This window comes from Anolis sagrei, chromosome 4 (genome assembly GCF_037176765.1).
Source record: "Anolis sagrei isolate rAnoSag1 chromosome 4, rAnoSag1.mat, whole genome shotgun sequence".
Taxonomy (NCBI): domain Eukaryota; kingdom Metazoa; phylum Chordata; class Lepidosauria; order Squamata; family Dactyloidae; genus Anolis; species Anolis sagrei.
Genome location: NC_090024.1, coordinates 216,083,860 through 216,111,782, shown reverse-complemented (window position 1 = coordinate 216,111,782; position 27,923 = coordinate 216,083,860). Strand labels below are relative to the sequence as shown.

The 27,923-nt window shown below is 37.9% G+C and overlaps 1 protein-coding gene across 1 annotated transcript in view; it reads right to left on the bottom strand.

The window, feature by feature from the left end:
- TOP1 (DNA topoisomerase I) overlaps positions 1-27,923 on the bottom strand; it is a 90,721-nt gene that overhangs the window by 9,669 nt on the left and 53,129 nt on the right. Inside the window, exons 6-18 of the mRNA XM_060772230.2 lie at positions 24,613-24,699; positions 22,763-22,838; positions 21,875-21,975; positions 18,194-18,309; positions 13,237-13,358; positions 10,146-10,268; positions 8,796-8,983; positions 5,684-5,828; positions 4,675-4,818; positions 3,353-3,538; positions 2,594-2,662; positions 1,349-1,463; positions 356-483 (exon numbers count right to left, since the gene is read on the bottom strand). Coding sequence (XP_060628213.1) covers positions 356-483; positions 1,349-1,463; positions 2,594-2,662; positions 3,353-3,538; positions 4,675-4,818; positions 5,684-5,828; positions 8,796-8,983; positions 10,146-10,268; positions 13,237-13,358; positions 18,194-18,309; positions 21,875-21,975; positions 22,763-22,838; positions 24,613-24,699 — 1,600 coding nt within the window. The remainder of the gene's footprint in view (positions 1-355; positions 484-1,348; positions 1,464-2,593; positions 2,663-3,352; positions 3,539-4,674; positions 4,819-5,683; positions 5,829-8,795; positions 8,984-10,145; positions 10,269-13,236; positions 13,359-18,193; positions 18,310-21,874; positions 21,976-22,762; positions 22,839-24,612; positions 24,700-27,923) is intronic.

Sequence of the window (27,923 nt, the reverse complement as noted above, 5' to 3'; positions counted from 1 at the left end):
CCGTTACAGACAGAAAAACATGATGGCTGGGCCCTCGCTGTTACAGCCATCCAGTCAAGTCAAACAAGCCAGATTGGGTAAAAGGGAATCAGCCTCTCCAAATCCATGCACAAGCCTAAAGGAGTGCGTGATACAAATTAGATGAACACAGATGTAATGAAGGAAGGAGGAAGGAAGGAGGGAGAAAAAATATATGTGATAGCACCTTTAAGACTAAAAGGTTTTTAGTTTTGTATATGACCTTTAATGGATATAAACTCAATTCTTCAGATGCAGTACCCAGCGATATTAAAACCTCAAGTATAAAGCATATATGGTCTCAGGGTGGCTTTTAACCACAACTTTTCACCATTACCTTGCTCTGCAAATTCATCATGGATTTTTCAAAGGTCTTTGGAGGCGCTCTCTGGTGGTTGCAGAGAATAGCAACAGCTCTATTGGCACGATTGTAAGACAGAATCTTTGCTGGGATGTTGTCATCCGCTGCAAGAATTCGAAATGAACAAATGAAATTCACAACTTTGGTAAGGCAAACTCTAACTATTATGGATCATTTTATTTTCTGATAAAACAGGGAAAGATTAACAGCTTGGCTTTCACTCAGCTGTAGCCATTTTTTAATGACACAGTGTAATGTTTAAGATATTGAGGTACAAATCAACAAGTACTCACTCAATTGGAATCATGAATTTGATAGAAACCTAGACATCTTCTTCTTGTCTTAGCTCTACACATAAAATATAGGAACACTAATACTCTTTGCAGGGTACAGACATAATTTGTAAGGATTGTGAAAGTGATATTAGTACAATTATTCTATTTGGTGAGGTCTTCATAAAAATAATTAAGCCATGGGATTTGTCTTATTATGGTAAAATTCTATAAATTCATTTTGTAGTGCGCCCCTCTATTTCAACACCTCTCTCTGTTGCAAAAAAACTCCTGTTTCAACTTTTGACAGATACCAAAGGTTTTATGCATATGGATTATATTTTTAAAATAGTAACCGTATGCCAGGTTATTACTACTAATATACCAGGAATTTCTTATTAACCATTAAGACTATAATTTAATTTTAATTTTAAAGAAACCATAGATTCTTGTACCTTTCTCTTTGGTACTGCTTTAGATTTACCACACTCTCAGGGCCCTTCCAGACAGGCCTGATATCCCAGGATCTAATCCCAGGTTTTCTGTTTATTTCAGATTATCTGGCAGTACAGACTCATATAATCCATTTTAAAGCAGAAAACCTAGTATCAGTTCCTGGGATATAGGGCCCTGCTTGGAAGGGTCCCCAGTGGGGCTTAAGGAGCAATCAACTACACATGGCTCCATAGGCACTTACCGGTTGTGAGCTCCTTCAGCTGCTGCTGTAGCGTGATGGAGGCATTGTATGTTCGGAACACCTTGGCTGTAAGCCCTTCCATAAGATCTTGAAGATGTTTATTTAAAATGCTGGTCTGTACAGGAAAACAAAAACAAAAAGCAGGAGATGATTTATTTGTTTACTCTAGGACTACATTATATACATTATATTTCTACTTCCACAATTTGGGGATTCAGAAATTTCTGAGAATGACTACTTCTTCTTTTTGAACACTGGTTCCTAATCTTTGGTTCTCCAGGTGTTTAAAGTTCTGGTTCCTAACCTTTGGTTCTCCAGGTGTTTAGGGCATCAGTTCCCAAAATTCCTGACAGCTGGTCAAGCTGGCTAAGGCTTCTGGAAATTGAAGCGCCAAACACATGGAGGACCTAAGGTTGGGAGGCACTGTCTTTGAATACGTGTATGATCCTATGAAGATGTGTAGCCCATCTCAAAAGCTTTGCAAAAGATATTCAATGGAAGATTTAAGTACGAAAATCTGGGAGCAGAGAGATGGCACAGAAGCAGAAAACACTGAATATTTTCAAACAAAGGAAGTTATTTCTACAACAAAGAAATCAGAATGGGTAAATCTTGTGGGGGAGGGTCTGTTGTTTTTGTATGTATCAGGCCACACAGCCATTGCACTGTTTGTATTGCCCATTCATTTCTTGTGTATTTATTTGAAATATTTATGGACTTCCCTACAACAAAAACATCTTCAGAGCAACTTGCTGAATAAAAGAACAATAAAATAAAAAACAACAACAAAAGATGACCTCAATGTTGCAAAACCAGACTGAAATACATTAAGGTATACAAATAGGATCAAAAACAAAGCAACTCATATGCTCCTCCAACCCCAGCCTGAAATGACTGCATGAGAGTTTCTAAAAGGTTTATTTCTGTGTACGTGCCTTCAAGTTGTTTATTGACTTATGGCAACCTCATGAATTTCTCAGGGCTTTCTTAGACAAGGAATAGTTGTTTGGTTGGTTTGTCAGTTCCTTCCTTTATACCCTACTGCACATGGGATTTGTGGGTGGGTTGCCCATTCAAATACTTGCCTCTGTTTAAAACAGAAACACTTCTGTGGCTAGCTGTGAATGAAAATTGCCCAATTTCAGAGTCAGAATAAATGGTAAGCATTGTTTTCAAGTAAGAATTTCCAGGAAAGGTTCCCCCAAGAATGTGGTGGCAGACAAAGTTCCCAAAAATGGCACTTACGTTGAGCCTGTCAAAAAGATCATCTTCAGGCTGCTTGTTCTCCATGAACAGCTGAAGATTCTTAAAAACCTACAAATCAAGTTCATGGGAGAAAAACAAAGATGAAACAAGGGAACATATTGGCTTAACAGTGCTAATGCGGACTCTCTCCTGATTCACTCAGACATATACAAAGACATTGCTTAACAGCTGCTATATTGTACAAGAATTTGTGAATCTTGCCAACAAGAGAGAAGTACACTGGCCACTATTCATCACTAATGAAAACATTTTCACCAGATTTGCAACAGAGACAAATCAAAAAGTTGTTCAGTAGCACCTTTCCGAAGAGAAAGAGCTTTTTAGCTCATGTGAGTAAAAAATAAGGCAGCAGTCTACAATAAAGAAGTTTGGCACAAACTTTGCATATAGCAAAGGGGGGGGGGGAGTTTAAAAGGCAAGTCAATGATAGTGCATTATACATTGGTGCATGGAATACTTCATGATAGCATGCTAGAGAAAAAACAACAGGGGAGGGAGCACCTATGAATTCCACAGAAATATGCAACTAGTCATGCTTGGACCTAAATAGTACAGAATGTAGAGTTTTGGCTTTATTAAGTATAGTACCTCTTATGGTCACATTAAACCACTCAAATTGGTCTTAAGAGCCACCAGGTAGTAAAGGCAGTTTCAAGAACAAAACAAGACTATTGTGAGACTTGAAATACATCCCATACTCCATTTTTTGTTAAATGATAGAATACTGAAAAAACTTACCCTTTTCTCAACAGGAACTTTGTTATAGTATCGTATGGAGTCTTTCCCAAGGAAGTCAAATTCTACCACGTATTCCTGGCCATCCATTTCTGGATGCAAGTTAATATGTTCCACACGGAGGGAACAGCAGCCCACTGTGTCAGCTGTCTCTCCTTCCTCTTTTTCATTACCTGCTCTTAGAGCAAGCTACAAACACAGAACAGTGGAAGAGATGAGAAAAACGTCAATAACAGAAATCAGCACAAACAGAAGTACTTCAAACTATACTGGGCCACCAGAAAGAAGTTATTTCATGTTTTTGTGCTATCTACCTAGAATTTTAAAATTTGTTAATGTTGATAAAGCTGAATGCGGATATTCAAACCTTCCTCAAACTCAAATGGAAGATTATACTGAAATGTTTTATCTGAAATCCATTAGTCTCAGATTCTGTAGATGGTCTGATCTCATCTGTACAGACGTCTTGATAAACAAAGTAAACTTCTAATAGGTAAGGCTAATGTAAATGGGGACTACTTCCCTTGTGTTATAGATCTACTCATTTCTCATCTTTTCACTTCAGAAAAATTTCTGTATAAGGTTTATTCTCTACCGGTGTTGTCTCTTTCAGCAATGCAGGAAGCAAATGGTGCATCCTGGTGTTTTGGGGAAAGTGGGCAGAGCTTAATCCACACAAACATATATTCAGCTCAGAAAAATTGCAAAATCGGTCCATTGGCAACAAGAAACCATCCATGAGTAGAACCACCCCTGCAATAGCTTTGAACCATTCAGTTGTAACTGCACCTCCTAGGTTTTCTTCAATGACCCACCCAGCATGTTTTGGGTAATGTAAATTGGGATTACTTCCCTTGTGTTATAGATCTACTCAATTCTCATCTTTTCACTTCAGAAAAAATTCTGTATAAGGTTTTATTCTCTACCGGTGTTTTATTCTCTACCAGCATGTTTTGGGTTGTTGTGCTTTTGAAGCACATCTAATTCAAGAAAGGGTTTTAGTAGGTGCAAGAGCTTTATCTGCACCTACTAGGAGATTCCATCTGAACATTAGGAAGAACTTCCTGACTGTGAGAGCCGTTCAGCAGTGGAACTCTCTGCCCCGGAGTGTGGTGGAGGCTCCTTCTTTGGAAGCTTTTAAGCAGAGGCTGGATGGCCATCTGTCAGGGGTGATTTGAATGCAATATTCCTGCTTCTTGGCAGGGGGTTGGACTGGATGGCCCATGAGGTCTCTTCCAACTCTTTGATTCTATGATTCTATGATTCTATCTGCCCTGCCTTTTAACTGAAAAATAGGAGGAAGTGGAATGATGAATGATGCTCACTTTATCAATGAAGTATAGGGCAACAGCCCTCTGTCGCACTCTCATCTCTTTGGACTTCCAATCTTCTCGATACTGATTTCGAATCCTATCTACACATTTCTTTAATCTTCGAGCAGTTTCATACTTCTGCCAGTCTTTCTCACCCTGGAGAGGAAATTAAAACAAGCAACATCAAGACTAATTTCAGAAGGAAAGGGCACAAATCCCCCCACACCCCAAAACAATATATTATTTAAAACAAGTGTGGCCAAATGCCACTGATGAGACCCTACAGGTCACAAGCTCTGTTGTCATCTTCATCTCAAAATAACAAACAGTGGCTATTCTGCCATGTCTTGGGCATTTAGGGCTACCCTCTCACCACTTTCAAAACAAAAGGTTATTGGATTTCCTACCTGTCACTTCCTGTTTTGAAGACTATCCTGTATACCGGCTATAGGAAGGATTTTAAATTACAGTTCCCAGAAAAGGCACATGAGGTGAAAAATATGTACAAAAAAGCCCACCAGCAAAATATGGTTTAAAAAGCCTCCTTCCTCCCAAGACTTTTGGGGAAAACAAACTTCTATCCCAATTTTGGGTGTGTAAGATGTCACATGCAGTTCATGGGCAAATAATGCCCACCCAATTGTGTGTGTGAGAGTGTGGATTCAAACTTCTCTCATTGCCACTGTATAAGTATTATCTGACACAATTCTTTCAATTTAGAACTGCACAACTGGTTTAAAAAAGTGTTTCGGACATATTAGGTTATGACAGAGTCAAAAATATGTCAGTGCTTTTCAGACTTTCTGATCTGAAGGACTGACATTTCCTCTGTCCAATGTGCCAGAGACTAGTATCATATCTGTGCTCATTGGCAACAACTGCTACTTTCTTACTTTATGTATCACATATATAAAAAAGATTTCTGATTAACAATAATGCCATAGTCTTTGGATCTTTCATTAGACAACACATCCATGCAACATACAAGAGAACGAACTTACAGGCTTTTACAGATTCTTACCTTAATTCTCGAACTTGGGTTCAACATGATGTATTTAATAGACCCTTGGATGTTTTCAGTCCATGACACCAACCAAGTCACCTTGTTATCATGCCGGACTTCTTTCCATTTGTGTCCCGGGGGTGGTGGAGGGACTTTAGAATCCCTGTGCAAAAAAACAAAAAGATTTTCTTTTAAAAATGAAATATTCATAAGGCATAAGAACAATACAATTAGTAGATAATTTATGTAACCTGGTTTAGTTAATGTAAACTAGTATACTAAAATATAGCTACAATATAAACTGCCTAAATTTGCCATGTATTTCTAGGTCTCAAGTTTGACAATTAAGGTAAATCTTTGTTTAGATTCTTGTAAATTTCTGGTTATGACGTAAATTTCAAGCCTGAAAGCAAATGAAGTCCAACAACACTGTAAAATATGTAGAAACATTCCTTTAGATTAATTAAATCTCCAAAGTTGCTACTAGCCTGAAGATATTTTACCTGCCTGCTTTTTTCCTATAGAAAGAAGTCCTCAGAGGAATAAAAATCAGCCCTATATGCATTGTTGAGTTTATTTTAAAAATTATAACTTAGCTGTCCTCTGCCACACGTTGCTGTAGCCCAGTCTGTGTATATGGGTTTTGTGTGTGTACATGCGTGTGTGTGTGTGTATTTGTGTATGTGTGTATTTATGTGGTTTTACACATGTCTTGTAATGTATTTTTTGTTTGGCTTTTTAAGTCCTGTTGTGTTTTTCAGTGTTTTTATGAGTGATGGTCACTCGTTGGCCTGATACTTATATTGTGTCCGAATTTGGTGTCCATTTGCCCAGTGATTTTTGAATTATGTTAATCCTACAAACAAACATTACATTGTTATTTATATAAATTATTTTTAAGCAAGTTTCAGAATTTGTTTTGCAACTCATTACCATGAATTTGGGATTTTGTATCAATTTCTTGTGTTTAAACACAAGGATATGATAGAGCTAAATTAATTATAGTGCAGAAGCTCAGGGATATAAAGATCCAATCTCAGGTAGCTGGAAATAAGAATCAGCAATCTAATGCTTTTTATGGCACCTTCATTCCTTCATATTTGTCACTTGCAAGGAACCTGCCAGATTTGGCAAATATCAAGATGAGAAAATTGTTTAATTGGGCAAATGAAATATTTTCCCTTTGGCAGAACGGATTGGTTGACAAAAGGCGACACCCAAGTCGGCTAGAATATGCAGTTGTGATTCTTTATCAGTGATATTACTCATGTGCACAACTGTTCCAGCTATATTGATCTTAGAAACAAATATAGCCACTCAACATTAAACTCGATGAAGGGAAGGTCATATTCTTTAAAATTTTGTTTTCTGTTGTCTAATATTGATAAGATACTTATTTTTTAGAACATCTACATTTCTAATGAATGTTTTGCAGCACTGTAATGTAAACCTTAGAAGGCTCTATAGAAAATTATCCTAAGTCTGATAGAGTTGTAGAATTTCAATTTTTTTGGAATGCCCTCCCTAGGGAGATTAGGCAGATGCCCAACACTGTTCTCCTTCCAGAGGAAATTGAAGACCTGGATGTTTGGGAAAGCCTTTGAGAATGTCTAGCCCCAATGGTCCGCAATTAATGACACAGCACTGCACTTTTATCCCATGCCCTTGTTCCTTGGCTACAACTTGCACTGTCCCATTCCCTTGTTCTTGTTTACAACTGGCTATGATTTACGACAGTTCTCACCACAGGTTATTGGGTGCTGTTCTGAATTAAAATTATTATTTCATATGTTGCTGGGTTTATTTTGTATTGTACTGTGTTTATTTTATGTGCCGTTTTAGGCACTTTGTGCCATATGTAAGCTGCCCTGAGTCCCTTCGGGGAGATGGGAGGCAGGGTACAAAAATAAAGTTGTTGTTGTTGTTATCATTATTTAGAAATGAATTATTTTAACTGTGCACAATGCCAAATTGTTAAAATACAGAAAACTTCTGTTCTGAAATCCCTCCTGCTTTAATAAGCGTGGTAGTCAAACAAAGGAAGGGAAGAATCCATATATACTCAGAAAGCACCTTGAGCATGTCACACGCTTACAGCTTCAGACTATCCCTTCTATATGAATGTGCAAAAGGTAACATTCCTCCTTGTGTATATAGTATAGAAATGGATTGAGCTGGAAAAGGCGGGACTGCCTCCTTTGCCAGTCACAGAAACTGATCCCACACTGTTGTGTCAATAGGATTGAGCATAACAGAAATCAAACCCTTTCTCGATGTGCAATACAAACATTGATCAGGCTGGCAAAGCAGGGACACCACCTTCACTCTGCCAGGTGAATTTAACTGCATAGTGGATATCGATGAAAAAACCTCAAGGGTCAGTCTGAAAGTCAAGATTGCTGTCACTTCGTCACTAGGTTGTTCCATTCCTTGCCAGAATGAAATTCTAGCTTCATCAATGTGGAGTTCCTGACTGCTGAAATCTTACCGGCCCACATAGCCCCAACCTTTCCTTGCTCTATTTCTGTCATCATCCAAACTTACCTTTCTTCCAAAAAGAAAGAGAATATTCCTCAGTGAGATCTACCAACCAATAACATAAAGCTTTATCCATCTGGGTGTACTGGCTTCTGATCTATTGGCTTCAAATTTAAGTTCCCATGTCCTGAATTTTCCCCCCAAAGATTCAGCATAGCATACTATGCTCTTTATCAAAGGCTTCCTTTTAAGTTTCTACTATGACATCTAGTGCCACAGAAAATGATCTAAGGCGAAGCATTACAATTACATTAGTAAGGAAAATGAAATCTCAGCTTGAATAGGAAACTACCTGGGTACCTAATGGAGGCTGCTCTAAGTTTCCATGACCTACTATTAACAAATTAAAAAGCTAGTCCTAATATTTACACTGTTTAAAAATTCCTGGCCCACTCTTTATCAGGAAAATCTTTTTTAAGCCTCAGTAAGAAATCGAAGTTCACATTTGGTCCATATGACAGTTCACTAGCAAAGGCTATGAGCAGGAAACAAAAGATTATACTCAACAGGTTATCCAAGGTGAGTAATCTGAACACACTGCTATTATTATGACAGGAAACTCCTAATTAGTGTGCAAATGTTTCATGCTCACTTGCTACAGTTGATGATGATGTCTTCCGGCATTATCCGTCTCTTTAGCATGCCCATTTTGGGATGGTTACCACGCCCTCTGAAGAGACCGGGAGGTTCAATCTTAAAATTGGCAATTCTTTCCTTGTGATTATCCATAATGCAAAAACCATATTCTTTTAATAACTGTTCATTTTCCTCTTTAATTTTCTAGAAGAAAATACACAAAAGGCAAAATGTCAATATACTCAAAAGCCACTAAATAAATTATTCAGACTGAAAATTACAACAAATTAATTAGCTTCATTCAAATTGTGTTTAGAGACCTTTCCTGAAAGAGATTTGACTTGCATGGCAAAGTGCAGTGCAAGAAAGTAGTTTATTTTATTCCATCCTTGGTCTATTGGCATAGACATGTGGGGAGATTCCTTCTTCAGTAAAAGAGTAGAGAGTCATGTATGGATGTAATGATGACCCCAAAAGCCTTGGCCTGCATTTGGCAGAAAAGTCTCAGAATGTTTATGTCTTCTGTAGTCATCACACATTAATTCATGCTACAACTGAGAAGCAACAAAAGGAAGAAGAGCCCATATGCGAATATAAAAGAGGAAAGCATATTCTTTATTCTTGCCTATTACTGAAAACATTTTGAATTTGTCATCATAGGGATTTTAAAAGCCAGAGTGCAAAAACACTCATTCTATATTATGAACACCCAACTTTCCCACAAGATGGAGAAATTCAAAGGACACTGTGGGGGAAAAAACATCCCAAAGACTAAATTCTGTTTCTTATGAGAGTTGCCATAACTGATAGGAAGCATTTTCTTTACATCAAAAAATCTGTAAGAAACCACAGAAGAGTAGTGGAATGGATGTTCAGTATTCTCTTTTAAAAGTACAAAATTCAAAGCAAAATAAAAATCCACTGAAGAGGAGAACCTGTCCCAAATAACCCAATCCTCTAAAAACACAAGAGAGTTTTTGGACTTCAACTCTCAAGCACCTCACTCAACATGGCTAACATTAATGGATTAAGGGTACTGTAGTCCAAAACAAATGAAAGGCCAATGACTTGAAATCCCTATCTGAAAGCTTAGATCCATGGTTTCTAAAGTTGGGTCCTCAGATATTTTTGGACGACAACTCCCAGAAATCTTAGTATTACCAATAACCAGCTTCTGAGAGCTGTCTAGGAATCACTGCTTTTGAAAGAGGCATGTATTTCCCAAAGCAAGATGTTTCAGTTACTCTCCTTAATGAAACTGAGGTAAAAATGCCTGTATGAACTATGGTGTTGAGAAACACGCAGTATAATTAGAAAGTATAACATTTGTTCTCAGCTTGTATGCTTTTTAAAGGCATTAATATACCTGTTTGTCCTCCTTGGTCATCTGTTTTCTAGCTTCTGACTGAGCTTTGAAATACTGACTCATTTGGGTGAAGTCGCACTTGCTGAGGCTAGTGATGGTACTCTTTTCTTCTGAAGTCATTTCCTACAAGAAAAAAAATCAGATCCTTAAACCAATGTAAGAGAAGGATGCACTGGAATTCTACTAACACAAATAATAACAGTCAAGTTCCTGGATGGACTGAACTGAGAAGAGACTAGATAGAAAACTTGAGTGTTATTGATGCATCTTTGATCATTATCCTTGTTGAGTCAGAAAGCATGTTTCACTGCTACACTGCATCACTCAAAAACATAACCTCAGCTCCAATATGGACCAAAGAGGTCCAAACTCTGAAGTCAGAGTTCTGCATACCATACCAGTTATATCACTACTTTTAAAGGGTATTTGCAAGATGCTTTGAAATCCTGCATTCAGAATCCTTTCTGAACAGCAGAGAATGCAAAAAGGGCTTGGAGAAAAAAACAGATGGCCATGCAGGTTAAAAATTAAATGCCTGGACTCTGGAAACTCTTCAAGTACTTGTCAACCTATGCTGACCTCAGGAATTTCATACAGCTCTTTTCTAATCATCTCCTCAGATGCTGACTACAATGGACTACCTTCCCCATATCTGCTTTTTAAAGTGAAAGTTCTCAGGATGTCAACCATCATGCACAATTTTCCAGACACTATTTCCTATATATGCCTTCTTCCAGTCTTTAATTTATGGTGACCCTAAGACAAACCAATCACGGGATTGTCTGAAGCTGTAAGTGTGTGACATGTCCAAGGTGACTAAATGGGACTCCATGGCCCAACAAGGAAATAGAACCCTGGTCTCCAGAGTGGAAGTCTAACACTCAAATCACTACACCAGGTTGGCTTTCTTAGAAATTCAGGATGATATACATGGGCTTATCTTATTTTAACCTAAAAACACTGCTATGTAAGAAGTTTGGATAAGAAACAATGTCCATGAAAGAGCTCAGAAAAATACAGGGTTAGTCAAAATGCATAGGCCAATAAGCCATTCAATTGAATGGCTTATTGGCCTATGCATTTTGACTAACCCTGTACAACAGTTTTTCCTCCACCTATTATAGCTTCAGAACGAACTCAAATGGTAGTGCAAAAAAGGAACTGTGGTCCCAAGAGAGATTTTGATCTTCCAAGGTCATCTAGCAAACTTCACAACTACTGTGACTTCTGGGTCATCATAGTCTAAGCACTGCAAAACTATTCTAAAAATATTATTCTATGGTAAGTAAGAATAGAGTACTCAACCATCTTGCAAATCCCTTGCCTACCTGGGCAGCCTGTGCCAATCAATTAATGTACTTTATCACACAGAATGCTAATATCATTCAGAAAAATGTTTTCTGGGCCATTGGGTAGAACATACTTCTGATAGAAGTATATCTCACAGGTCCTTTTCAGACACAAGCTTGGGTTAGATTATTCCAGTTTAATCGAAACTATTAGATGGAATTGCCATTATCCGTGAATCTGGGAAAACTGTCAATATGACTGGCAGTTCTCATCATACTTGATTCTGTATATGAAAAACAAGAAGCCACAAACAAGTTGTCTCCCAAAGTCTCTTTTAAGTTGACCACATAAATCTTGTCACAGAGGAATCACTTTTTAAAACGTTCTGTCCTTGTGAGCTAATCTTAAGAATGTTGCAGTGAAATCTACCTTTTAGGCGACCAGGCCGAAGCCTGAATATCAGTAGCTTTCATCTGGAAAGACAGGCAGCAGCAGGAGGAGGAGTCAAGCCGACTCCTGATTGGGTAGAGCAATTAGGGGAGGAGTCGGTTGAGAGAGGGAAAATAAGCTGTCAGCTTTTGACAGGGGGAGAAGTGTCTTGACATCAGACACAGAAGGATAGGATTTTAGGAGAGGAAGCTAAAATAGGGTTCTGACAGGAAAGAAAGCTAGAAAGTGAGCCTTAAGGTTAGGGAATAAGGTTGAGACAAAGGCTAGGGTTTTACTGAGTTGAGAGGACCAGTAAAAGAGAGCTTTGTCTTATTAAACTTAGGAGAAGTTTAAGATATCTTATTGCCCTGTGTGTGAGACAGACAGGAGTCTGTTCTCTAAGAGATACTGTTTCTAAGAATAGAACAGTGTGTTTGAGGAAACTCACAGTTTTAAAAGCTTTATGGTCAGTAGAACTAACTGTTTAATCTAACTACGTCTCTGCAACTGAATTACGCTTCTGTACCGCTCATTCTATGAGTAGATGTTTGTTTGAAGCTCAATAAACTTTTTCTATGTTCACTTTTAGCTGGTGTAAGCCTCAGTCTGTCAAACACTTTTAAAGTCCAGTCAGCCAGTTAAGAAGCAATAGAAGAAACCAGGGCAAACACACTTTACCTACAACACATTCACACCTTTGGTTCCTCAGACCACTAAAGCTGAGGTGGTGGCGGCTAATACTACCAATAACATCGGTCATTTATAATACTTTATCATCCCTTGCTTTGGTGGCAGTGGTGAGATTGTTTGACCACCCTGCCCAAGCTGTGTGGCACTTTAATTCTACTATACTGGTGGCAGCGGTGGGATTCTTTGTTCCCCCCTGCCTCAGATTTTCCTTTGATTTCGTTATAAATGTCTTTTAACAACTAAAATCTCTACTTAACAGACAACACTAACCACTAAGAGGCACAAAGCTTACTATGACAGGAATATAATTATGCAATTTGAATTCTTAAAATTACAGAAAGCACACATAACTACACACATACACAAATGTCAACCTGCCCCACTAGATCAAGAGCAGCAAAGGGAGTCACACAAACAAGGAGGAGTTCATTTAATACAAACATTATTCTCAAAATTTGTACCCAAATCACCCCTGGTTTCTACTTTTCTTGCTCAGGTTTCCTATTCTCTCATCTCGTATCTCCCCAGTAGCCTCAGGAAGTGAGACCTCTGCCTATATTTCTTCTAAACTTCTTGTCCCACCCCTTCCCAAAATAAAGGTGCTCCTTTCTTGCCAACTAATTTCATGCTTGTATTCACTCTGTTAGAACTAAGCCCTATCCTTCCATGATGCCAACCATACCTTTCTCCAGTCTTTGAAGAAGTTTTTCCTGAAGATGTCTTTCGTAGTGTATTCATGATCAAGCATTTTTGCAAAGAATGTTGCCACTTCCTCTGCTTTGGGACTGAGCTTCATGACTTTACCTACAACAGAGAACATACGCGAGAAATATTAACAAGATTGAATCCTAACCTAGATATTCAACCTATCTACTCTTCATACCTCAGAGAGAAAGGATCCAAGCACAATCCTACCTAGCATTTGCCCTGTGTTGTTATACAATGCACAGCCAGAATAATGACCCTACAGACAATTCATTGCACATTCTTGTATTTCAGGTTAAGAGCTGCAATAAAGATCACAAACTTCATATTCTGTTGTGGGCGATAAAATTTTAACTTCAAGAGAGACAACATAAAATAATATTGTGTTTGCTCAAACCTTTGACAGAAGCAAGAATCTTAGTGGTTTTTTTTAAAAAAAAAACACAAATAAAATAAATTTTCGTTTTATGTTGACAATGACTTTTGAGTTAAGCATGGTAAAATCATTCTCTAATTTTAACCTCCATAATGTTCCTAAGTACAGACAATTTGGTGAAGAGCATAATCACAGTTTAGAAGTACATTAGAGTCTCACTGATCCAACATAAATGGGCCGGCAGAACGTTGGATAAATGAAAATTTTGAATAATGAGGGATTAAGGAAAAGCCTATTAAACGTCAAATTACGTTATGAGTTCATAAACTAAGCACCAAAACATCATGTTTTACAACAAATTGACAGAAAAAGCAGTTCAATACATGGTAACGTTATGTAGCAATTACTGTATTTACGAATTAAGCACCAAAACATTGCAATTTATTGAAACGGATCCAGGTGGGAGGCAGACTGTGTTGGATAATACAGAAGGTTGGATGAGCAAAGATTGGATAAGTTGTATGTAATCTACTGTATGATTACATATCAGGACACTGGCTTTGGAGCAAGACCTACTTTATGAAAAGCAGTAGGAACAAGGCCAAAGGCACTGAATATAGTCTGGCTGGTGACTTCCCCATTCCAGAAGTAAGCCTAAACATGTTCATTTTCATCCTGTCTTCCTCTTTATCTCCCTTCTCTGAGTCTTGTACAAGAGTCCTTCATATTGGGATGGTTTTCTGGAAGTTTGATGGAATTTCTAGGCCACTGACTCAAATCTGGTTGTTACAAGTCTGCCCTGCATGATATTTCAGTGATTCGTGACAGATTTGTTTCCCCTTGACTGAAGAAGTGTAATAGATGCTCAGCATGAAATAACTAGCTGTGTGGAAAGGCCGCTTTTCCACAGCTCAAGGGGGAAGGAATTGATGCATCACTGTGCTCCAAAAGCAGCACTTCCCTTTCCAATCCAATATGCCAACGTAAAACCAAACCTTGCTAGCATCAAACCAGTCAAGTGAAAAGGCTTTTACCAGCATTCCATACCAGTACCAACAGAGACAAAGATTACTGTTGCCAGAAGCCCCAAGGGCTGACATTGTTAAAAAATAATGGATTCTTGTGAAATCCATTCTATCACTACTTGGTAAAACTACGAAGAATTAAAAATATTACATTTTCTTGTTCTAAAGTCTGGAAAGGAATTTCCCTGTTTTGCCTTTAATGATATTAGTCACTCCACTGGGGACAGAAGAGGGGAATTAATCTATTAATTAAGACCAGAAAGATCTCACCTGTTATATATTAGTGATGTTCCTTCCCAAGGTATTATTATTAATTGACTTTAAAAGATTAGCAATGTATGAATCATTCACATTTTATATGGTTGACTCTGCTACAAATATACTTTACAGGGTTTACAGGTAAAATATTATGTAACCTGTATCTACTGTATTTATTCAATTCTAAGACAGGCTCTCTTTTTCTTATAAACATCTCTAAAAATGTGGTGTGTTTAGAACTGAGGGTGCCTAGATAGACCGATATAGCTTTTTCTGTTTAAGGCACACTGAAATGAGCATGCAACTCAGAATCAATGGCATCTTTGAATCAAAAGGATACAATATTTAACTATATAAATGAACAAACCAGAAAAGGACAGTCTTGATTTCGAATTATTTAAAGCCCAAAACTTTTTTAAATAATTCAGGTGAAAATGCTGTTCAAGCTTGAATAAAGGCATATGTTTTTTTGTTCTCCAGTATACAATTATATATTAGTATGCAAATTATGCACATTTATTTCTTCACTAAGTATGAACACAAGCAATCCAAAAAGACATAAAGCAATAGGTACAGAAGTATGCTAAAATACTTCTACCAGCATACTGTGTTGTCTACAAGTGGATTTTATTTTAAACCGAGACTGCTCACTGCCAGTCAGAACATGCAAAGTCACAGAGGTCTATTTCAGATGGAAAAAAATATTAGCTTTAGTGAATACTGTGGACTGTAGAGGAAGGGAATACCAAAACTGCTGAGTACTTCTTGACTAAGGAAGCCCCATGCAATTCAAAGGGCTCGCAATAAACCAACACACAACTTGGAAGTCACATACACACAAGCAGAGACATGTATGAGTTACATCCATTCACATGCAGATATGTTATATTTTCCTTCCTGTAAATCAAAACCTTTCCACAATAGTTAATGGCTTCAAAACAACCAGGATACTAAAACAATTTTAAATTACCTGCTGAAGCCAATGTCATGAGCTCAGCAACTCTAGCTAAGCTTTCTTCAAACTGGAGGCCTCCAGAAGTTTTAGATAATTACTCCGCTGATATGTATTCAATATGGCCAATATGAGGCATTATAGGAATTGAAGACCAGAACACCAGTCAGGCATCAGTTTAGGAAAGATTGGTCTCTCTTGTTTAGGAGCTATGGTTAACTGTTTCCTGGCATGTTTTCACTGCTCATGCAGTGATGAGAAAAGTAACTGTGTGCAAGCAACTTCAAGAATATCTCATCCAATTAAAAACAAAAAAGGATCTTTATGGATAAGTCCAATACATACATACATACATACATACATACATAGTTTTAACTAAACTGAAAGGTTCATGAACAATTCACACTATCACATATCTATTCTCACCTCTTTAAGTGGTTTCCAACTTATGGAGACCCCAATCATGTGGTTTCCTTAGCAAGGAAGGCTGCAACCTATCTTGTAAGAATCCATGTTTGCGGGAACGAGAGATAGGGCCTTTTCTGTGGTGGCCCCCCGGCTTTGGAATGCCCTCCCTACTGAAATAAGATCAGCCACCTCGCTAATGGCATTTCGGAAAAAACTGAAAACTTGGATGTTCGAGCAAGTTTTCAACTAATTCCGATGTGATGATGTTTTGATCATGGACTAGCAATCAAGGATAACAAATTGGATTACGACTTTAACTATGAGATGTTCCGGTCTGTATTGGTGGCCCAATACTATGTATGTATATGTATGTATTTTTATATTTTATTTTATATTTTTAAAGTGAATATTGTATTTTTAAATATGTTGTAAACCGCAATGAGTCGCCGCACAGGCTGAGATATTAGCGGTATACAAGTGTACTAAATAAATAAATAAATAAATAAATAAATAATCAAGTCTGTCAAATGTGTGCAGCAAAAAAGAAGCATACAGGGATTTTTGTTGTCGTCATGGTTTGGAGTGGGCAGGTAGAAAATCTAGGTTCCCTAAAAACTGGTTTGCCTGATCTTGGGAGATTCCTAGGAATTAGCTACCATTAGGTTAAAAAACAACTTATAGTGGCTGATTTATCTCTCTCAATTCCTACATTGGTTTCCAACTTATGGAGACTCCAATCATGTGGTTTCCTTAGCAAGACTTGTTGCAGGGGGAGTTATCCTAAGCTTTCTCTACGACTAATAGTATGTAACTTGCCCATAGTCACCCTGTTGGTTCTGCATTTCAGAAGAATTTAGAAGATGGTTTCTAGTGGCAAAACTGCTGAACTAAGGCTAACAATCTCCTGAGCCAGTAGGAACAGCTGTTTTCTTTCCAGTAAGTCTAACATTAAATGGAAATATACTTCTGAGTCAGAACCAGGAAACTCACTGCAAAAAAACACAACTCTGACTGAACATTTGGCTATCAAGCTACTTAGTAGCTATAAAGTAATTTCAGTCTATTCAAGAAGAAATACAATGTAGCTCTAGTAATAAAATATCACAAGTAACCCAAAATGAGACCAGTTTTTATTTGAAAGTCATACAGAGTTAAAAATAGAACCAATGTGGTGCAATGGTGGTTTGGGTGTTGGGACACCAGAGTTTAAATCTCCTCTTGGCCATGGATCTTACACTGACTAAGACTGGACACCAGTATGGATAGTTCTCTATGGTACTGATATACACGTTTCTAAAATGACACTATGTCAAAAACATTGGACATGAATCATGCACCACCCCAAAAAGGCTTCCACTGTTGTGCCAATGCTAGGAGTAAACACACATAGCAAGGAGATACTCACATTTGGATATAGGTTTCTGAGGCTATTTTTTAATATACAGAGTGTACGGTGGCCAAAAGTTGAATGGTGCCCCTACCCCATATTAAAAGAAAAGTATCTTTAATAACCTGAGTGGTTGTCCAGTGGGGCAGTGAGGCCACTGAGTTTTAGACTGAACTTTAAAGAAGATAGCTAAGCTATTGAATCCTAACCCAAAATCTGTACACAGAGGCTGGATGGCCATCTGTCAGGGGTACTTTCAATGTGCGTTTCCTGCAGGGCAGGGGGTTGGACTAGATGGCTCATGGAGTTTCTTCCAACTCTATGATTCTAAACCACTGCTCTAGGAAACCCTAGTGGTCACTGCCTAATACATATCTAAACACAAAGTGAACTCTCTATTAGTCTAAAATTTACTCCCAGACCCATGATGGACATTATAAACACCAATGTTTAACGCTAGCTGAAATGCTGTCAATCACTTGGGCAGGTGGAATCCCACTAAGGTATATTTTTTAACAGCTTACTTACCGTCATAGTAGAATTTGACATTTTCAGGCAAAGGTTCATATGGTGGCGCAAATACAGGCCCTTTGTGTTCCAAGAACTTCCATTTTATACCTTCAGGATAGCGCTCTTCCTCCCACCTTTAAACAGAAAGAGTGAAAAAATTAAGTATCGATCCATCTACTGTCATAGGATGTAAAAATGTATCAAAATGGAAATGCTCTTTGATAGACATCAACCAGTTAATGTTATTGAACCATCATCCCTGCTATAAACCTGGTGTGTGTATTTTCTAAACCAAGGCTTTTGACAGCTTTGCTTATCAAAGCAAAGCACACTAGCAGTGTCATAATTCTTGCTGCTATGTAAAATTAGTTTAGTCTTCATGCCTGTGTTATTATTTCTTATGACCAGACCAAACTGATTCTGTCTTATAATTTTAAAAATCAAATTTACAAAAACGGAGGGGTGGGGTGGGGGGATTAACATCCACAAAGTATAATTCACCATAGAATGACATTTTCTGCATTAATATGAACTCTCACAAAAATCTCAAATTGTCAATATGTATATGAACTCTCACAAAAATCTATTATACATCCCTCACCCTTGTCATTTCTGGAAAAAAAAACCTTAAAGAGGTAAATTTTCCTAAGCCTTCAGAAAAAAAAACCTTTTCTTAATGTATGGCCAAGGAGCCACATCTATCGTGTATCAAATTGGTTTGAATGTTTTCCTGAATATTTATTTCAAGAGCAAAAGCATTTTGTGTCATGCATTGCAATAGAAACAAACACTCAGTAAAACAAAGGACATGCTGTATTGTCGAAGGCTTTCATGGCTGGAATCGCTGGGTTGTTGTAGGTTTTTTCGGGCTATATGGCCATGTTCTAGAGGCATTCTCTCCTGACGTTTCGCCAGCATCTATAGCAAGCATCCTCAGAGGTGGTGAGGTCTGTTGGAACTAGGAAAGTGGGTTTATATATCTGTGGAATGACCAGGGTGGGACAAAGGATTCTTGTCTGGTCAGTTGAAACATTCACACCTAGCTCCAACAGACAAGAGTTCTTTGTCCCACCCTGGTCATTCCACAGATATATAAACCCACTTTCCTAGTTCCAACAGGCCTCACTACCTCTAAGGATGCTTGCCACAGATGCAGGCAAAACGTCAGGAGAGAATGCCTCTAGAACATGGTCATATAGCCCAAAAAAACCTACAATAGCCCAAAGGACATGCTATTTTTTAAAACTGTGCTTGTTTCAGAAAGTTAACCATAGCCCAACCTACCTTCTGTTATCCTTGTAACGCATTAAATCAATTCACTATGAATATCTTTACCTATTGCTGGAATCACCAGTAGAGCCAGATGTTGTTTGGATGGGGATATATGGAAGAGCCTGCATAGGGTGGAGAATTTGACTATTCCCAAAATCTATGCAGAGGTAAGGTTTTGAAGGCCACTCTATACATTCCTGTGTAACAGGAAATTATTATAAATATACATGTATTAGAAAAACTATATTCTTTACTGGTTGGTGTAAATGTAGAATATCCATAATGATGAGGACTACTGACATTATGCATTAATTCTGTTACTCTATTGTAATATGTTGCAGGGCACATGTTTTTTTAAAATAACATTTAAGTTTAGAAAAATGATTTAGCATTTATTGGACAAGAAACAGGACCCAATAATGGATTATGTATTTTAGAGGGAAACAACAAATAAGAAAAAAAAATACAGTGAGGCAAGAGTATGAGATGGATACCACAAATTCTTCCTCAATGACATATTGTACTAATAGAGCTGAGGAACTACCAATGGAGCCAGAGGGTTATGTTCTGAAGAATGTTTAAATAGCTGCTGCAATGTTATCACTTGATCAGCATTTGTTGATACACCCATTTGCCAAGGAATGTGTTTCCAAATACTGAGAATTGGTTTGTTGAAAGAAAAGGACTCAGGGATAAAAAACACAAAATCATTCAAATGTACTGCTCTATAAAAGATGAAAATGCATGTTTACAATCCTGTTGTTACTGATGTATTTGTGAAGAGGCTCTATGCTTGGGTCTGGATGCAATAATTTATTTTCTTTAATTTCTTTTGTTTAGCTTTGAATTTGACCCATCAGAATCATTTTTAGGGCAAAAGGTTATCTTTTCAAGTATTCACTATACTTTTCATTCCAGACGAATTAATGAGAGAAATCTAGTTCCAATGCTACAAAATAAACAGACCACATTTGGGGGTTTGTCCATACTTATATTTTTCTAGGGAAGACCAAAAAATAGGGAGAAGGGAGAAAATCAATGAATCTAAAAATATTTAGAACCACAGATTTTAAATAAGCTATCTAAAAATACACAGACCTTGATTCAGAGATGAATAAGGGGATGTGCTGTGGAAGCAACAAAGCTTTCCATTTTTAATCAAACTTCCCATTACAAAACTTGTTTTAAAATTTCCTTGAATTTAACACACCATATGAAACAGGATGGATCAATCCCATACATACATATACATATATATGGAGAGAGAGAGAGAGAGAGAGAAAATAGAGAATCTGCAAGATTTGCAATTGAACACTTTTTAATGTCCAATGTCTGATAGTGTTAATTTTCTGAAAGAGGACTAAATGACTTGGTCTTAATTCAAGACCAAGTTGATTCTTTTCCCAAGATACATGGAAGCAGAAAAAAAGATAAATTATAATAAAAAAGGCACAAGGTGAGTAAGATTCAAAGGCCTTCTAAATAAAGCTTTCCTTGCAAATTTTCACTCTCATCCTCTGAGAGAGGGCATGTCAATACCCTAGAATCACCTCTTGTTGCAGAGCTAATATATAACTTGATCTGTAAGATAGGTATGCTATAATATTATCAGTTTCTGAAGCTTGCTAAATATTTTTTTTTAATAGACATAAAATAGGTGGGACAAAATAAACCCAGCAGATTGACTGTATTTCCTATTAAAATATCCTTTTCTTTGTACCATGCCATTTTATGGTTGGAAACATGATGCAGAGAAATTGGCATGAGCATTCAGATGAGAAAGAATCCATTCCCATAATCAAACATGACAGGACAGCAAGTTCTTGCTCATTCGATCATATCCAATGGAACAGTCAGATATTCAGTAAAGCCCAGGACCAGAAGACTCAAACGGTACAGAAAGCATTCTATACCACATAATCTGTGAAATATGTGTATTCAGGACAAAGAACGTGCAAAATTTTAAAAAAGCCAAAGAGCAAAACCTCCTTAACTAAACGCAGGCATTGTCCTTCTAATTAAGTTACAGACTGAGGACAACCATATTCCCACACTATATAGAACGCAGCAGGAGACAATCCATTTCACCATTTTAGGTTGGCAATGGGTTTGGTAATAAAACATCTAATGCATACCAGCACCCTTCAACAGAATAAGCTATATTGCCACATAAACTAACTTCTGCAGTAGGACCAGTTATGAAAACCATGATGGGATACCACATGTAGAAAATTTCCTCACACCCACCCACCCACTACTACTATTACTATCTGCTGGTTCCTATAAAGGACTTCAGTCTACTCCACAAATAGAAGGAACCTTCCATTCCTGCAACGGAATTGCTGTATCAAATCCCCATCAGGAGTTTTTTAAATGGAAGAAGAAACACCCTGGACATCCGCTGAAAAACTGAAGTGTTGATATTACCATTTCCATTTCTGTTCCTCTTCTTTTTTTGTTTTTTTCTTCTTCAGATCTCCTCCAGGCAGCTTCTTATCTTTGCTTTTTATTTTCTTGGGCTTGAAATCCTGTAAAGTGATAAGGAGGAGATACATAGTGATTATATATAAGATACTTTAACATTTTAAAACAAGCTATGGAAGATAAATTTAAAATATGCTTTCCACAAAAAAGATGAGTTTGATTCAGCATTCTATCCCTGAGAAAAATGGACATCATCATAGACTATCTGTATATAGAACCTATCATCATGAGAATCATTTCGGTTTCAAGGACAGATGTACTTATGGCTCAAAATGAACCAATGTGAGTGTGAGTGTAGGTGAAATTTGGGTCTTGATTTAATTATTCTAAAATACACCTGGGAACTGATTCTAGATGCACTGATTGGGAACGGTATGATTTTAAAAGAAATATGCAAAATACACATTTACAAACAGGCAGAAAACTATTAGATTTGTGTAGAGCAATGTGACAAGAGCAAGGGGACAATCTCCGTCATTCTGCCCCTAACATCTGCCTATAAAAACAAGGTTCATGAGGACACCCTTTCTCCAATTTTTCTTTTTAGAGAATTGCATGTTTCAGAGGATTCTGGGAGTATTATTCTCCTTTAAACAAGGCAGAAGATTCATGGCTCTTGTGCTGGGGAAAGGAGGTATATACATGAAATAATGTACATACTTCTCTGTGAGGATCTTTTAAAAATCACAACAGCAGGGTTGGATATGTGCATGTGTGTGAGAAGCTGCTATGTTTTTCACACCTGCCCATGAAACATGAAATATTCATTATCCCCATTTCCTGTCATTCTTCTTTACTATCCAACAGCTTCATAAAATATAAATTCAACACCTCTTCTTCTTCCTGTTTCCGTTTCTTTGATTTTTTGATATCTTCGGTTTTGATCTTCTTAGGTTTGTAGTCAACACTGAAACAACAAAATTGTAAATAAATATAATATTCCTGGTTTATGCATAAGACAAATGCCACTCTACCTATGTATACCTCTATAATACTGGTTGAAAATGTGCCATGCCCTTAATCCAAACACACTACTCAAAAGGCTTATCTTCATTAGATACATTACTCTGTGCTGTTTGAGTTTTCTAAAGTTCGCAGCAACAAGAATTCCTCGTTCACTCCATCATATAATTCCACATAATAAATCAAAAATTTGTTTATTTATCGTATCAGGAGCAAACCAAGGATACAGTTGTAATGTATTTAAGAAAAACACAAAGTTTAAAATCTTGACATTATATTAAATGTCCTTTACAAGTAGCTGGCCACTTGGGAGTGCCTCTGGTGTTGCTATCAGAAGGTCCTCCATTGTGCATGTGGCAGGGCTCAGGCTGCATTGTAATAGGTGGTCTGTGGTTTGCTCATCTCTGCACTTGCATGTTGTGGACTCCACTTTGTGGCCCCATTTCTTAAGGTTGGCTCTGCATCTCATGATGTTAGAACGCTGTCTGTTTAGCGCCTTCCAAGTCGCCCAGTCTTCTGTGTGCCCGGGGGGAGTCTCTCATTCGGTATCAGCCATGGCTTGAGGTTCCGGGTTTTAGCCTACCACTTTTGGACTCTCGCTTCCTGAGGTGTTCCTGCAAGTATATCTGTAGATCTTAGAAAACCATTTCTTGATTTAAGGCATTGGTGTGCTGGCTGATATCTGAACAGAGGATGGGCTGGAGATGTCACTGCCTTGGTCCTTTCATTATTGGCTGCTACTTCCCGGTGGATGTCAGGTGGTGCAATACCAGCTAAAAGGTATAATTTCTCCAGTGGTGTAGGGCATAGACATCCTGTGATAATGTGGCATGTCTCATTAAAAGCCACATCCACTGTTTTAGCATGGTGAGATGTGTTCCACAGTGGGCATGTGTACTCAACTCAGAAGAATAGCAAAGCACAAGGGCCAATATCTTCACTGTATCTGATTGTGATCCCCAGGTTGTGCCAGTCAGCTTTCATATGATCTTGTTTCTAGCATCCACTTTTTGCTGTATATTCAAGCATTGCTTCTTGTAGGTCAGAACAGTCCAGAGTAACTCCCAGGTATTTGCGTGTGCTGCAATGCTCCAGTGGGATTCCTTCCCAGGTAATCCTCAGAGCTCGAGATGCTTGTCTGTTCTTAAGATGAAAACACGTCTGTTTTTTAGATGGATTAGGAATCAGGTGGTTTCCCTTGTAATAGGCAGTAAGAGTACCCAAAGCTTCAGAGAGCTTCTGTTCAACCATTTCAAAGCTCCCTGCTTGAGGGGTGATGGGGAGGGGGGGGGGCATGAGAGAAGCCTCCCTGCAGGATTGCAACAAAGCCTGAGCAATGTTTCACACCAGAAGCAACCAGAAGCGACTTGCAGCATGCAAGTCCAGAGTAGAAAATAAATCATTGATGTATACCAGTGATTCCTAAACTTTTGGTCCTCCAGCAGCTTTAGGCAATGGTAAGCAATTCTGGGAGCTGAAGTCCAAACTACCTGGAGGACAGGGAACCACTGGTGTAGATTATTATATATTGTGCAACTTCTGCTTAAAAGCCAACCTGATACAGTGGTTTGAGTTTTGAACTAGGATTCCAAGAGACCAGAGTTCAAACCTCTGCTCAGCCATGGAAGCCCGCAGGGAAAGTCACATGTTTTCTATGGGCAGAAATGTGAATATACAGTTACCCTTATGTTTCACCATAAACTCCATCAACTACTCACTCATCATCTTCTCGGGGTCTCTTTAGCGGCTTGTAGTCTTCTTTAAAGTAGCCATTATCATCCACTTCTTCCTTAATGCGTGGTGGACTACAGAAGATAAACATGAAAGTTATTTATTTTAAAACATAAATATTAATCACTCAGTGTGATGTTCTACAGCATTTCAACCCTTTCAGCCAGGGCCCTTCCTTTATCCCTGACACCACAGCAAGATCTGTAAGGTCAAAAGAGGATGAGTTTTACAACATTCATAGAATTTCAGTTAACTTGGAAACCATGTGTTCATCTTCCTGTATAAATTCTCTGAACTCCAGTCATCTCATGATATCCTCTACTCTTTATTCCAGCTGTGCCAGACCAGGATTTTTAATTCAAATGACAGATAAGATGTAAGAATAAAATTTAACAGTGATATACTTTTGACTGTATCATCATAAACAGAAACCAAGTAATAGATTTCAGGTATATGTATATGTATTTATATATTCAATTCAAAATGTTTGCTTAGACAAGCCCCTACACTACAACACTTTAGGAAAGAGTTATACACTTGATTTTTGATGCTCAGGTGTCGGCAGTGGCTGGGAGGGCTTTTGCACAATTAAAACTCGTGCACCAGCTATGACCGTACCTCGTGAAGTCTGATCTGACCATGGCGATCCATGCCTTAGTTACCTCTAGACTGGTAACTGGACCTCTAGACTGGACTATACCTCTAGACTGGACTATTGCAATGCACTCTATGTGGAGATTCCTTTGAAGACAGCCCGGAAACTTCCAATGGTCCAATGTTCACCAGCCAGATTGCTAACTGGAGCAAATTACAGGGAGTGGTCTACCCCCTCCCCCCTTTAAGGAGCTCCATTGGTTGCCATTCATCTTTCCAGTCCCAATTCAAGGTGCAAGTTATCACCTACAAAGCCCTGAACGGTTTGGGACCCGCCTACTTTCGTGACTGCATCTCCTTCCATAAACCTGCACAATCTCTTCGATCCTCTGGGGAGGCCCTCCCAGCTGTGGTCCCTCGGCTTTGGAACTAGCTACCTAGTGAGATTAGGCAAGTCCCTACCCTGGCAGCTTTTTAAGAAAGACCTAAAAACTTGGCTCTTCCGATGCACCTTTGGCAAGTGAACATATATTCCATAATTTGTCTGTTCCAACTACAGTTCCGTCCTCATAATCCACTTGCCCTCGGCCCTTAATGAAGGTGTTTCCCCACTGTTGGCCCCTTTTGTGCTCCTCCCTCAGAAACACATCTCCCACTTCTATCTCATCCAGGCTTTTATCAATTTTATCCTGTCCATTTGGCCTATGTTTTATTTCTCTATCATTTCTCCATCATGTTATTTTGTTACATGAAATAACAGAATAAAATAGACAGTATTTTATTTTGATGTTATTTTTGCTTCCTTGTATTTTATTTGCTGTACTGTAAATTTGGCCTTGGCCTCATGTTAGCCGCCCCGAGTTCCCTTTGGGGAGATGGTGGTAGGATATAAATAAAGATGATGATGATGATTATTTATTCCAGCAGGCATTTGATAATGTTTAGACAGTAACCAGAACAGATTGCCAATCACTAAGCACTTTATATCTACATTTTGTGCATTCAGCTGGGCTGCTATATTGATTACATGGATCTTTTAACTAATTCTATTTTTAATAGAGGTTGTTTTATTCAATTTATATACCCGGATTATGTAATGTATTATTGTTTTCATGTTGGTGCATTTTATTTTATGTATTATGTATTTTATGTATAGCATCTTTGTAAGCTGCTCCAAGTCCCTATGGGAGATAGTGATGGGGTATAAATAAAGTATTGTTGTTGTTGTTCAATGAAGGCAACAGTTCAAGTTTTAAACTGTTTAATAAGGCACTTTCCTTAAACAAATAGTGGGTTCTTGGAAATAATTATAATACTTGGCCAATTCACTTCATTCAGACAAACAAAGCCTTAGCAAAATAGGGAAAGTGCACAGCTACTGTATTTATGAAAATTCATATCATACCGTCCTGCAAAAGGTATAGGAAATAAAAAGCTCATAGCAAAAATCAAACAAAATACAATCAGTGAAGAAAAACAAAACAAACATTCTCATTATATAAGAAAACAAGAGTATGTATAAAGGAGAGGAATGTTATGAGTCTGTGGCTGGCTACTTAGGAGGCATATGAAAGATAAAAGCAAAAGTGAGTTTGATTTGCATATTTTTTATTTACTTGGGTATTAATGAAGGATCTACGGGTGGGATCCAGATTTAGCCCATACAACAAGGATCGCAAATGCAGGCAGCCTTTCTTTGTGTTATCACTCCCTCCACTATAATCCAAAGAGGCTTTCCATCTATAGCAGGCAGATCCAGAGGCCACCCTGTTTAGTGCTCTGCTCAGAATGAGGAATGAAAAATAATTCCACAGAATGGACTTATTTTGGAGTGCACAAAAATCTCACTTCTCCTGCTAGGATGAATTAGAATGCCAATGTCCAAAGCTAATAAAAGTAGCAGGCGGTGACTAAATTATTGCAGAATCGCCACGTTAGCTTATATCAGTAAACAGCAAGAATTAGTCTTTAAAACCTGACATACTGCTATATAAAGTACTGTGGACCAGGAACTATTTTGTCTGTCACACACATCTCAGTTAAGAAGTTTTAGATGAACTATTTGAATATTTACTTAATACTGTTACAGTTACAAATACAGTTTTCCAGTTACATTTGCATGGGATGTCAGTAGCAATTTGATGAACCTCAGCTGTAGGAAGACATGTTCTGGAATTTATCATAGAGTATTGATGAGGCAGAACAGAAGGTAGTTAACTCTGGCACAGTGGGAATGTGCACATGCAGAGTTACTGATAAATAAATGCTGTTACAAGCATCTATTACTCAAACTGAGTAAAATGTACTGAATGACAAACTGGACACCATAACTTTCTCTTTAAAAGATTCACTGGCAATGTCTAGTATTTGTTTCACCAACATTTAAAACAAATATCGTGAAAAATAACTTTTTAATAAGTAGGCTCTGCATTTTTAGGATTGCAGTTTTGAAAGAGACCGGGAGGATACGATGAAGAAAGATGAATAGCAGTCATCTTGTCAACTCACCGTTACCCTTTTCCATGCAAACTGCATTAAAGAGAAAGTTGCCCTTTCAAATGGCACTGAACAAGTGTATATGTTGTTTCTACACTGGAGGAACAACTTCAGGAGTTATCTATGTGTTTAGACCTATACTGGGTTAAAAATAAACCCCACACACTCACATAGAAGCACTTACATGGAATTTGAGAACTCTTAACAA